Source organism: Epinephelus moara, chromosome 17 (genome assembly GCF_006386435.1).
Source record: "Epinephelus moara isolate mb chromosome 17, YSFRI_EMoa_1.0, whole genome shotgun sequence".
Taxonomy (NCBI): domain Eukaryota; kingdom Metazoa; phylum Chordata; class Actinopteri; order Perciformes; family Serranidae; genus Epinephelus; species Epinephelus moara.
The window spans coordinates 15,287,352-15,301,279 of record NC_065522.1 but is presented as its reverse complement, the minus strand read 5'-3'; the positions used below and the strand labels follow the sequence as shown (position 1 = coordinate 15,301,279).

Here is a 13,928-nt window from a genome sequence, read left to right as displayed (position 1 = left end):
AATTTCAGTCGGTTGCTATAGCGCCCCCCTTTGGTCAATTGATGTAATATTGCTTCATTCGCATCCTCCCATGACCCTCTACCACTGTGCCAAATTTCACATGGATTGACCAAGTCAGTGAGGAGAAAAACATGGAACAGACACACAGACAGAGTTTTTGTCATTATATAGTAAGATAAATACACCTGTGCTTTCCCAACAATGACATGTCAAAATGTCTGGTGTGAAAAAGGTCTGACTGACAGCATCCAGTCAAAGTGCAGGAGAGAACCCTGGAGAATTAACGTTAGCTTATTGAGCGCCAGTTGTTAAAAAATGATGCCAAAGATAATTTTGTTCACATACAGAAACTGTGCTTAGTCACAAAAAAACAAATTGCCGTATGCAAAATGTGTGGATTAAAAATCACGGAAGAAGACGCAACAACTTCCAACTTCATTCAGTAACGTTATTTGAAGTTGTTGAGAGAACAGTAAGTCGAAGCTAATATTAACAAACTAAGCTAACGGTAGCTTGACAGCTAAGTAACTTTTCACCAAACTTGTTAAAAAAAATTATACAGATTTGAAAAGCATTCATGTTTCTTGTAAATTTAATGTATTATTTCTCTCTTGTTAAAATGGCATTACATTTGGTGAAGGGCGACTTGTTTAGCACTCAAAACTCAAAGTTTAGGACTTGGGACTTGCCTGTCTTGACTTGGGACTTGAGCACAAAGATTTCTGACTTGGTTCCACCTCTGGTATTTGCATCAAATTAAAGCTTTTGTGTTTGATAATGGACACATGCTCACATTTCTGTCATGTTCTTTCTTTGTTTCAGGGCTATGAAGGCTCCTTGATAAAACTCACTTCTAAACAGGTATGCTAAAGTACACACACGGTTGCTGTGTTTCTGTACAGAGAAGCTAATGAATGAAAATATCAGTCTGTCTCTCATCATGCTGTTACTGTATACATTACCCAATTTCTTACTCATCAACACCTTCAAATTTCTTTCTTTCCTTTGTCCTATTTTTTCCCCTCTGTGTTCTGGGCTTGTTGACTATGACGGATTAGCACCCTTTGTAAGGAAGTACCTGGAATCGGAAAAAAAAACTTTATTGGGGGGGAGGGAAGGGAAAAAGTGTTGCACCAACTTGCCTTTGGCAGTCGGATAGTATGCTTGTAGTCACAGACAGTCAACTCCGGTGGGATGTGCGGGGATAGGAAGGGAGACGGGAAAAGAATTTTGAGGTGTCAAAGCGAGAGTTTTGACAAGAGCAGTACTGACGGTTGAGTTTTGCCTCCGGGGGCGTAGGACTGAAAATGAGCTCAGCTGGCAGGTGTCCACATCCAGAGTTAAGCAATTTAGCTTCATGTCAGTGTACTTATTACCACATTACACTGTTTCCCATAAAGACATGACATGCTCATTAGAAGGGTTTAGGGCGATTTAGATCCAATGTGCTGAGTATAATACCTCTAAAACTGAGAACAAAGGAAAGCTTTTCTTTTTTCTTGTGGTGAAATTTCTTTAGAGCAAGTAAAATCCCATTGCATTGTTCGGGATTTTCCCTTTTTTTTTTTTTTTTTTTTTTTGTTTCCTGAAGTTGCATGCTGTCAGAAACTTTCAAAAGGCAATTAGCAACTTCTATTCAGTTTAACTTTATTATTAGAAAGAGTTTTGGTGTTACTTTCAATGCATTGTTTGTTTTTTATCTTGTACCTCATTATATTGTGTTTAATTAAGTATTTTTGCTTTAAAAATGACTTAAAGAGTAACCTCACCCCCCTTGAAAATTTTGTTTTTGCTGGCTTCTGTGACATCACTGTGAAATAGAGCTGCAACGATTAGTCAGTTAATCGATTAGTCGAATCCAGATAAACTAAAATCAGAGATTTCTTTCTCAACGCATAATACATGTTAAAAATACTTTTTGAAAACATATGACATTGAATAATTCAGTACTTGATTGTCCAGGATTCTTTTGGCGGGCCTGAAAGCGTGGCTCAATAACGCACTGGACCCTCCTTATCATAACCCCTTCCCTAACATATAAAATCTAACGTTAAAGTGTATAGCATCCGTGTCGTTTTGTTCATCTCCTGTGTGTGAGCGGCGAGTTTACCACATTCAACAAGCTCTCTTAGCTCTTTCATTCTAATAAATACACAAGTAAATGCCACAGTTATGTAAATACAGGCAAAATAGCCAACACTAACGTACCCTTCAGTCTTAAAGCCCGAATTAGCTACCCACTCCTGTGGTTGTGCTAAGGTTAGCTGCTATAAGCTGCTGTACGAGAGGTCTGTCGTTGCACAGCAGCTTGTCCTGTGGCTCCGGGAGAGTGCTTGCTTTGTGCTACTTGGATAGCTGCTAACGAGGCTAACTAGGCTAACAAAGCTGCTATGTCTGTCACTTCTCAGCAGCTCATTATTTGTTTCAGCTTCCTCGGCAGACAAAGCAGAGAATTCTGCTCATTTCTTCACGGTTTTTAAAATCTAATTTTATATACTTGGCCATTTTTTAAATCATTAATTTGGCTATGGTTAGCGACACATTTTTCCATTGTGTGACAAACCCATAACACATTTATTTTTGCTTTACTTTAACTTAGATGATCGAATAATCATAGTAATTTTTTAAGCAAGAAAGTCAAACATGTGCTGCTATCATGCCTCTTAAATGTGAGACTTTGTCATACATGACAATAAACTGAGGAGATTTAGACTTTTGGACTAAAACACCATTGAAATACATCACCGTGGGCTCTGGGAAATTACATAGAGCATGTTCCATTTTCGTCTGTTTTATTGTTGAATTGATTAATCAAAAAATTTATGGACAGAAGAATCAAGAATGAAATTAACTCGTAGTTGTGGCCCTACTGTTGAATGTGTTTACAGGTGCAACAGAGCACACTTTTGACCACACCCAACATCACTGATGGATGGGCTTGAAATCTTGTCCCAGAAAGGGCAGTATAATACTGCCTTTCAGTCTGGTGTTACAGGTATACTATGCAGGATTTTCCTAAGAACAATGTTCAGACTCATTCAGAGGTAATCCCTCTCAGTCATCACTTATGACCCACAAGAAGTGGGTGGCAGTGTATTTATCTGCCTGTGCCTCTATTTTCTTATTTGCTTCTCATTCAGCTGTGGTCGGGACGTTCGTAGGCTGACCGCAAGCAGCAGGCATTCAAGAGGAGGCTTCAAAAATTGCAGACACAGTGCCAAAAATGCAAATATAACTAACAAGAGTTAGTCTTTAAATAATCATTAAGTAATCGATTAAGCGACGGATTGTTGCAGCTGTAATTGTGATTGAAGCTTTACAATTCAATCCAAAGGCTACACAGGCCTCCACTTAACCTGCAGAACTCCAAATTTCATAATAGAGAAAATGATCTGTGCAGGTTTTGCTCTTTTTGTTTTGCCTGTTAAATGAATAAATGAGACACTCAGCAACTCTGCGCACTTTGGCCTCTCTTTGCACCCTTCCACCCTTTCATCATACTTTCATAATGACCATCTTCCTCCTGACAGATGTCAGCTGATGCTCACGCGCAGGTATTGCATAGCGATGTACTACATTCCTTTGGCGTCTCTTTGTTTTGAGTGACTCTCCTCCCGTCTAATGGCAATGACAGCAGCGGCGTAAATCAATCGATCTCCCTCTCCCTTCCAGTCCGAGAACACACAGCCATCTCCATATATAGCAAGAGCGAGATCTCAGACCCTTTCTATTTATATTCCTGTTACGCTTCCTCCTCCTGACGTCTTCACTTAGTCCTTCTTTCGTTTTTTTTCATCTTTCTCCTTTTCTTTTTTCCCTCCTCCTCTTCCCCCTCTTTCTCTACTTGTTCAAAATTCCCATAACCCAAGACTGCTTTTCCAGATCACACGCAGCAGTGCAACCCCATGGGAGCAACATGTTTAGAGATTTCTCCTCACCCCCACCTCCTCCCCAGCATCCCCACCCGCACACAAATACACCGCAAAAAAAAAAAGTGTGTTCTTTGTTCATATCTGCAACAGTGGTTAGAAATGTGACAACCAAACCTGCATCGCTAAGTTTTTTTTTTTCTGTCTCTTCCCTCTTGCTCACTCACCTTTACTATTGCGGGCACAGGCTCTGGAGTGATGTCACCAGAATACAAAACAAGCACCAGTGAAATAGATATATTGCGTAGATTTCAACTGACAGGCCCATTCGAGGAGGTCTTGAAAAACTATTTCTGCCTTGCAGTTTCTTTCATTTTTATTCTCACCTTTAACCTCTAAATTCTCATTCTCAAAACCCTCCCTATTTATCTTCTTTTTTTCCTATCTCTGTATCTTCTCCTTTTTCAGCTCTCAACCCCTTCTCTGCCTCTCTCACACTCACTCTTACACGCACTTTCTCGCTTCTCACATTGCCCGTATTTGGGCATAGGGGAGCTGAATGATGAACTCTCCTTGTACAATGTAAGCGTCCAGCCTCTATTTCTCTCTCCCCCCTCACTCTCTCTGTCGCCACGGTTTTATAAACAGGGCAAGAGAGGGGGAGAGAGGCAGAGAAAGAGGGGGGCTGGGCGTGATATAAAAAAATGAAATAATAAAAAAACATGTCTATGTCACTCAGACAGAAATGCCGACTCAGTTTTCTGCCTTAAACCATGTTTCTTTCTTTTGTTCTGTCTTCTTGTCTCCCCAGCCGGTGGGGTTTGTCAGCTTTGACAGTCGATCAGAGGCGGAGGCTGCTAAGAATGCCTTGAACGTAAGTGTCGTGCCCTCTTTGTGCTCCTCTCAAGCACCAGCTTGGCGCTAGCATATCTTGTGATGACTTGGGATTGCATCTCTCTGCCGTCTGTGCAAATGCATTTGATAGCAGGGAAATTCAGACACTGCTACATTTTCTATCACATGCAGAAAGACAGAGACGGTAGTGAAGGCAAACACATCGTGGCTGCTTTAAATGTTTCTGTTTGAGTAAATAAAGCCTTTGTCTTAAAGCTTTGCCATGGATCCTGCAAGGTCAGGAGGAACATTAGCTCTTCTTCTACATATAAATAGAAGATATTGATCTAGGGTTTAATTTTAATCTCACTTATTTCAGAATGTAGCTCAGTAGAAAGCCTTGATGAGGCAGAATATGAAACAGAGCCCATCCTCACAGGGTTTTATTCGGCTCTCTTGAAACAAAGTATAGACAGACAGTAATGAACACCAGCTTCATTTTCTCATTGTTTTTTTGTTTTTTTAAAGGTGTCTAGATACACACCGCCCCTTCTAACGCTTCTTTGTTGATCCCTTTGTCACAGAAAAAGATCAGTTTTATCATCCTCCTAAAGTGGGACCATGACAACGCGAGCAGACTCTGTCAACTTTCAGATGTTGAGATATTGGTGCGCATCAAAGGCAGAGCAGAGAGTTGAAGAAAGGATAAAAATTATCATCTTATTATGAGCCAACAATAGTCAGACTGTTTCCATAGAATCACTCAGTGGAGCTGAGAATTGAACAGTGCTCTTGTTTTTCGGGGAAAGCTTCGTCCCGGGGGTCATATGGAGATAAGCCAGATTTTGCAAACATCTATCTGCATATTGAAATATGGGAAAGACACAGAAACACAGAGGGAAGGAAGGGGGATTTGTTTCCCGTCGCAGCAGAGCGGATATCTTTTAAAAGAACACTCGATTCTCGCAACAACACCATTACAACAATTACAATCATCGCCAAAAACAATGCGCGCACAAGTACAACGGGAGTGCTAAGAAGCCCAAGAAACACATTTGAAGGTAGAGATTCAGTTCAAACCAAGATGTGCTCCGGCCTCATTATAGCCATGTACCTTATTATACCTCTGTAGCCTCGGCTGGCAGAAGCTGCGAGCGCACTGAGCCAAGGCAATCCTAGTTAATTCCCTCCCCTTCATGAGAAGAGTCATCCCTCGCTTGTTTCAGCTCAGCATTGCTCGAGCCTGCAGGGACGAGCCGAGAGAACCATCCTTCTCGCTCTTTTGCTGCAGAGAACTTTACTCTTGACTGCGTCTCTCCTCCATTGATCTGACCTTCCGTGTTTCCCTGTGTGTCTTCTACAGACAATTAAATAAGGTTAATTAGAGGGTGCTTATAGTTGCTGGTGAAACCCTTCCTGGCCATGTTGCTTCCACAGCAGGCAAACAAACAGCCACTTTGATTTTTGGATGAAGAAGACCTTTTGTTTATGTCACATTGCTTATTTCTCCTCTGGCGAAAGTAACTGAGAAGCAAAATGATCTGGACTGCTGCACATGTGGAGATCAAACTGTAAGAGAGGAAAGCAATCTTTAGTTGGCTTGTCATGAGCGCTAGTATATCCAAAGGCTTTTAGAATTGGCATCTCAAGAATTTGCCTGAATTTTTGGCTCACTTTAAGCGGTGATGCTTGCAATATGTCACGGCGAATGGCGGATTTGATGTCGTGATATTAAGTTACGGTTACAGAGTTCAGACGGGAGCACAGCAGGGGCCTTGTGGCTTGTCTGCCCGCGGTGTAAATGACATCGTGTGCTAGCCAGGTTTGTGTCATCGGGTTCTGATTTTCAATTGTGGGTGTCAGCCGTCATCACACGCATCCAACCAGAATAACACCCTAATCCACAGTGAGCCCTTTACAGCAGCAGCAGGCTTCAAAGTCTTAAGCAACTGAAAATGTCCGCTCACTGCTGAGATATTGGCAGTAGATTCAGTCTTAAAATTCTGAAAGATGAAAAGTATACAAAGTGACAATTCCAGTTATCAGCCAGGTCCCACTGGGCAGCTAAACAACACACAACAAGGCTAAGGATGAAGTGGCAGACATGCTTGATGACTGTCTCCTCAGTGGTCTATATTAGTCTGCTTCATCACTAATTCAAGGCACCAAAACAACAAGTTGATCAATTGCTCTGTCTTACTTATTTTGATTTTTACTTGGATCTCTTTTATCTCACTGGCTAATATTCCAAGAGTCCAACAATGTTAATTTTGACAGCCATTTTAGATTCAGTTTTAGTCTTAGTTTTGGGATGAAAATGCTTATTAGTTTTAGCCACATTTTAGCCATTTTTATCCCTCATAGTTTAAGTCTAGTTTTAGTCAACGAAAATTCATGACATTCTACAATTTTTTACAGGTTTAAGGGGTGATATACGAGCACACACTTGCTGATCATATAAAAAGCTCAACATCTCTCAATTTGTGCTCTCAAAAACCTTGACACTAATCTGAGACATTTAGGGTCTGTACCCAGGTTCATTGTAAACTCCGACTTTTCAATCTCTGTTAAGAAGCAGAAAAATTATTTAGTTAAAGCCTGAATTCTTTCTTGACCTGCAACATGACAGTCTGGAGATTTAAACTCGTGTCTCACAGAGTTGGTGATTAAAACTAAACTTTTATCTCTGTCAGAGAAAACTGATCTGAGTTCAGACTGTTTACTGACAACACAGCTACACTCACAGATAACGGAGCCTCCTACCTGCCTGTCAAACAGCATCAACCCAAGATTGGCAGCCAGTGGCTGCTTGCTCCGCTGACTGGCGCCGACNGATTAAAACTAAACTTTTATCTCTGTCAGAGAAAACTGATCTGAGTTCAGACTGTTTACTGACAACACAGCTACACTCACAGATAACGGAGCCTCCTACCTGCCTGTCAAACAGCATCAACCCATAAACCTTCCCTGCACAGTCCGGACTGAGTGGAGTCCTGCAGGGATCAGCTGTGAAGATTGGCAGCCAGTGGCTGCTTGCTCCGCTGACTGGCGCCGACTAATAACTGGAGTTTACCAGCCTGATGCTCATGTGGCATTTGAAGCTAATTACAAGCACAGCCGTTCTCGCCTTTCAATGTGTGATAGTCCTCCACGAACATTTTCGTCACGTCTCTGTCCATCACCAAAAATGATGCATGGATTTCATCATAGTTTTTATAATCAGGATCTATTTTAGCTCGTCATTGTCTTATTTTTGTCATGGAAAAAAAACAAAACAGTATTAACACTGGTCCAACATCACCAGTTTGTTTGTCTGGTTCTTTCAGTCATGATTGCTAAACCAAAGTATCACTGGCGTTTCCACCAAAAACTTTTGGTATAGCACCCTTAGAACCTGTATGTAACCAGTACAGACATGTACAGAGGGTTGTCACCAGATGGTAATAGCCGCGTCACTGCTCTCTTCAACTTTTGATGTATTTTTTCTTTGCTGAAAATGCAGAGGAACATCAGCTGATCAATTGATCGTCCATAGAACAAGGGTTGCTGGAGTGTTTTAAGGCTCTGTTGCAATCGATAGGATATTTAAAAATAGCGGGTTTGTGCGCTGAGTCCTTGTCGAGCAAGAGCAATGCTTTGTCTTGATCAGTCAACGGATGCAGTGTTTCTAGCTTCACCTTTTAGTATTGAATCATTGTGCAAGGTACCCCAACAAAGGGTTAATAAGAAAATGGGACAAAATGGAACAGTTCTCTTGGTACCATCCTCAACTTTTGACAATGGAAACGCAATAGTAACCATTTTAATGAGTAACAAACTGAGCTGAACCGGACTGCTTGGTGAAAATGATGCGTTACTGTTCTAGTGTGTAACAGCATTAAGAGTCATCATGTGGTGAATCCTAATCTTGCCAAACAATGACACCTCCCAAAGTGTTGACTCTGACGAACCTTCCAGGAAAACAAGGGACATCTTAATACTATATAAACACCTTGTCAGCATTCATCATTTTTTGACCGGGAACAAAATGTTGAAAAAAATATGCAGGAAGTGAGATGATACTCAAATTTGATCAGCATGTAAAACAGATACAGGAAAATATTCAAATATATAAATTAGACCACCCTGTGTTCAAAGAATACATTAAAATCCTGGATATCTGCTGTTGACATAACACAGTTATACAGTGGATAAAGACTTCGATTGTTTAGCGATGACACACATCTTTACAACCAAGACTTTTATTCCAGCTCACTACCAAAATATCTGATTATTACCTTTTTAACTGTGTCAAAATATTAATTATAGTCAACAACATACATTATATAATAATAAAAAAGATTAAATATAGAAAACAATACGATGCTGAGTGAGTTCTTATGATATTTGAGCTCTCTGATCAATCAGTCCGTCTGTTCTTTTCTAAGAGCATGCTAAGACACATTGTTGCTGACACATCTTTCCGTTTGATCTCAGGGCGTCCGGTTTGATCCAGAGATCCCCCAGACCCTGCGGCTGGAGTTCGCCAAGGCCAACACCAAGATGGCCAAGAACAAGCTGGTTGGCACCCCCAACCCACCTCCCTCCCAGCAGAGCCCGGGGCCACAGTTTATTAGCAGAGACCCATGTGAGTACTCCGACCATTTGTCGTCTCAGTTTTTGTGTGTTGCTGCTTCCTTTGGCCATTAGTTGCTCTCACTTGAGGTGACTGGACAGCTGTTTCCCTTCAGGATTATTTGTCACTAGTGGAGGAGTGTTTGTGCTTCAGCTGTGGCTATACAAGTTTTGATAAATGGAGACTGACTTGGCTGCTAATCACTTGAACGTCTCATTGAAACATTGTCGTCATGTGGAAACAGATGGCATTTCTCTTAGTAATATGTAACCAGAGTTAGAACTTCCTTAACTCTTCGTGCTAAATGTTTCTTTGTAGTCAGATTCTTCGCCATGATAGGTTAACTTGACTGGAGTTCTCCCCTTAAACGACACATGCCCTCTGTTAGATTAATGATTCATAAACAGTTCATGCTCTATGTTACCCATTGCTCTGATTATTTGGACTCAAGGCCTTTGGGTATTAGGCATGTATGAAATCTGCTAATGCAGCTCTGTACTCTCGTTTTCCATTAAGTTAAATATTTTTCTCAGGCGTTAAGGATTCTGCAAGAATCAGCCATTGATAGTTGAACATAGGCCAGCTGTGGTTGTACATTCCTCCTAAATGACCAAACCACTCTTATCTTGGATCTTTTTTTCGCCAGAGAAAGGGTGTGTACTCAGGGTGGAAAATGGAAGGAAACGATTAATGAAACCATGACGTAATCACCAGGAGAGAAATTGCTGTCATTTCCTGATAAGAGATGTTTAAATCAGCGAGTTTTTCTGATCATGCCATGATTAACACTCCCTGAGAGCGCAAGGAAAAATCCTCCTTAAGACTGTACGGCTATGTGATTGTTCTCCATTGAGCTGCTGTTTGTTCTGATTGAGCATTTTAAATGTACACCTACTCTGTACCACTCTGCACTGTCACCTATCTCTTCACTCAGCACTACGCTCTGTTTTTTCCTCAGTCACTTTATATTCGAACCAGTGAGTAAATCATCATATCTGGGATGGTTTCCTCTCATTTTTTTCCTGAATTAAGTCAGCTTTACTGATTTTAGGGGAGTATAATTGACTGCCTGGTAATCCCAGCCCCCTTAGTGAGTGTTACTACGCCTGTTAAGCTTTCCATTCTCACACGGGATGTATGCAGTTTACAATAATAACAGGGACAGATTAACCACTGGAAACTGTTTTTGAAGCAATGTGTCGTTGATTTCAGACAGACATACACAAATGTAGGCTTTTTATTTTTAATCTTTTACTTTTTCAAATGACAACTGGAAAAACTGTAGCTAATAGTGTTGAGCCAAATACTCAGATTAAACACGTATCCAGTACAGATAACGTATATGAGTACTACATGAGTAAAATGTCTCAATGTCTGTACTCCTGATGAAGGGCAAGCCTCACATGGGTACCTGTGTTCAATCTCTTTTGATCAAAAATGACCTGAATCTCAATTCTGAGATTGCTGAATATATATAGTTTAATAATAAATATAGCATCTCCTGATCTACCGAAATCAATTTCAGGCTTAAAATAACTTCTGATTAGGTCCCACCCACTTTAAATTTAAACCCCACCCACGTCCGGTCTAAACTCATCCCTCGTAGCTAACTAGCCAATCAAGCTAACAGTAGTTGTTTGAAAATGCCATCTCTGGCTGACTTAAAGAATGGGGTAAAAGGACTTGATGCTACATACTATCTTCCTACAAGATACTGGGCTCAGTAAGTGCTGAGGTTGTAGTTACATGTCTCAAGCAAAATAGTCAGCATCCTCATCAGTTCATACGCCAATTAGAAGACATCAGTGTAGAAGGCTAAATTAAAAGAATACTTTACCCACAAAATGACTATTTGTACATAGATTACTCACGCAGTTAAGGTAAATTTGTCAAGAAAACTTGATTTTTCTCGCATGCTTCCACGGTGAACGGAGAATCCAAAAAACGCAAACCTTCTTAATGAACCCAAGTCACTGGGGCTCACGTTTATCAAAGTAAAACTATGTTAAAACATCCATTTTCAAACACTCACACAGCTCGTGCAGTATAATTCAAGTCTCATTTATCAAGCATTTGAGACTGTTTGTACTGATGTGTTTTAAATCGTAATGTTTTAGCAAAAATGCATGTATTTGGGAAGTATTGCATGTGACTGGATACATGAGATTTGGATTATACTGCACCAGTTTTGTGAGAGTTTGTAAACGGATGTTTTGGTATAGTTTTGTTGTCGTTAAATGTGGTTACTGTTTACTTCAATTCATGGGGAATGTTTTTTTTTTTTGGATTCTCCGTTCACTGTGGAGGCATGCAAGAAAAACAAGTTTTCTTAACAGATTCAAGATACAATCAGTGTGCAATTGATATACAATTAGGCATTTTGCAGGTGAAATATTCCTTTAGGAATGGTGGTGTTCTTGTATTGCAGCATAGAGCTAGACCGTCACAATATTTTAAGTGTGATAGGAAAACCAGGTTATTTAGTTCTACCATAAAGCTGTTTAGCTGCTGAGATTACAGACTTTTTCATATTTCAAACTGTATGTTTTCACTTAAAGTGACAAGAGAAAATGCTTTTAGGATGAGGAATAACCGATATGTTTGGATGTTTGACAAACAGAAGGTTGTCTCTGGTGTCATTGGCTGGGGTTGCTGGAGTGTAGTCTTACACATGTCCAATAAAAAGCAGTACAGAGCTGCCAGGAATGCCTAAACTCTAAAAGCATGGTTATTAGTGCAGGTCATTAGCTAGCAGATTGACATGCAAACAACTGTACCTTGATTTGAGCAGATAAAAATTTTCACCTTTGTGTTTTCGGTTTTGGAAATGTTAAAAAAGAAAACACACCATCCTCCAAACTCGATAACAATCTGCCAAGTTTTATCGCTCTTACTACAGCCCAATGCACTCTGCTTTGGCATGTTGAGAAATCAAAGGCTTGACAGGCCTGTCATGCCTAGTTAAGGTTGCTAAGCAACAATTGGACAATCCCTGTTTGAGGGTTTAGCAAACGGTCAGTTGGTTTAAACAAATAAAACGAGAGGAAGCTACTTCAGATAATTCACCTTTAGTGCACCTCCACAACCACCTACACCACCGCCACCTCCACCCTGTCTCTGTAGCCACCCACCCATCCACTGGCCACTCTCCTCACTCCACTCCTCCTCTTCTTCTTTCCACAGATGAGCTCACAGTGCCTGCTCTATATCCCAGCAGCCCAGATGTGTGGGCGTCATACCCGCTGTACCCGGCGGAGCTGTCGCCGGCCCTCCCACCCGCTTTCACCTACCCCTCCTCGCTCCACGCTCAGGTAACCTGCAAACCCACCCCTCCTCCCCCCACCATTACCACCACCACCACCACCACCACCACCTCGACCACTGCCCTTCACCTCTTCCCGAGCCCACCGCACAAACAGCTGTTGCCGTCAGCCCTGAAATCACTCTCTGCTCCGTGCCACAGATGCACCTCAGAGCTCACACCACCCGGTCTCTGTCATTTGTAGATTTACAGATTTACTGATCAGCTCTTATCCCTACGTCCCTAATCAAAGGGGTCTCCCTATTTTTCTTACAGTTAGGCAATTTCATACTTGCAGTTTGAAGTTCTGTTGAATCCTCGGCTCATTTCAGTGATGTCTATGGTATCAAGTAGCAGCTCAAATAAATCTCTTTTCCAAAATATTAACTATCTTATTATCACATTATAGCTTAAACCTGCCGTTTCTGAAATACGGATAGTTGTGTTCATCTGCTCCATAAAAGCAGGAAATGGATCAGGAATTTAATATGTCAGATTTGTTTATCGATAGTGAAATAATTGACTGTATTAATATTTTATTCGCAGTCCATCTTTGCAGATGTGTAATGCTGTTATACACTTCTCTTGAGAGGAACTGCTACCTGATCCCATAGACTTCCAGGAATCGAACTAAACTAAATTAATCTTGCTGTTCACCAAGGAAGGCATCCATGGGTTTTACTGACTTTTAAAGGAAGACTTCACCCACAAAATGATGATTTGTACATCAGTTAGTCACCCTGTTTTATGTTGAATTTGTGAAGAAAACTTTGTCTTCCTGGCATATATCCACTGTGAACAAAGAATCCAAAAACAGAGAAAAATCTTTGAGTAATTGGAGTAAATGGGGTCCATGTTAAACAACAGCAAAAAAATATCAAAACATCTGTTTACAAACTCTCATTTATCAAGTCATAAGGTCTGTATTCCCCCAAACACATGCATATTCACTCAAACTTTACTATCTAAAACACATGCATGGACAAGCGAGTGAGTTTGAATTCTGCTCATGCATTCGGTTAAGCAGAATTCAAATGTCAATGTTTTGACGTCATTTTTATTTTTACTCCAATTCAGGAAGAATCTTCTCAGTATTTCGTTCACTGTGAAGGCATGCGAGCAGATTTCTTCACAAATTCAGCGTAACTAGTGCTGAGTAATTGATGAGTCACCATTTTGTGGGTAAAGTCTACCTTAAAGTGAAGTGCTCTTAAAAGGAAAGACAAAATGTCCCCTGAGAAAAGAGCTATTCCTTTAATTCAGAATAGTACATGCTCAGACAGTAGAAGTTGAATGACCAGTTTATGCT

The 13,928-nt window shown here is 40.7% G+C and overlaps 1 protein-coding gene across 4 annotated transcripts in view; it reads left to right on the top strand.

Moving 5' to 3' along the window:
* LOC126404110 (RNA-binding protein with multiple splicing-like) overlaps positions 1–13,928 on the top strand; it is a 53,852-nt gene that overhangs the window by 23,397 nt on the left and 16,527 nt on the right. For 2 of the 4 annotated variants that reach the window (XM_050067107.1, XM_050067106.1), the window contains exons 3-6: positions 823–861; positions 4,681–4,743; positions 9,180–9,330; positions 12,502–12,629. In XM_050067107.1, the coding sequence (XP_049923064.1) occupies positions 823–861; positions 4,681–4,743; positions 9,180–9,330; positions 12,502–12,629 (381 nt within the window). The remainder of the gene's footprint in view (positions 1–822; positions 862–4,680; positions 4,744–9,179; positions 9,331–12,501; positions 12,630–13,928) is intronic. The other 2 variants (XM_050067110.1, XM_050067108.1) reach the window with 1 other exon arrangement.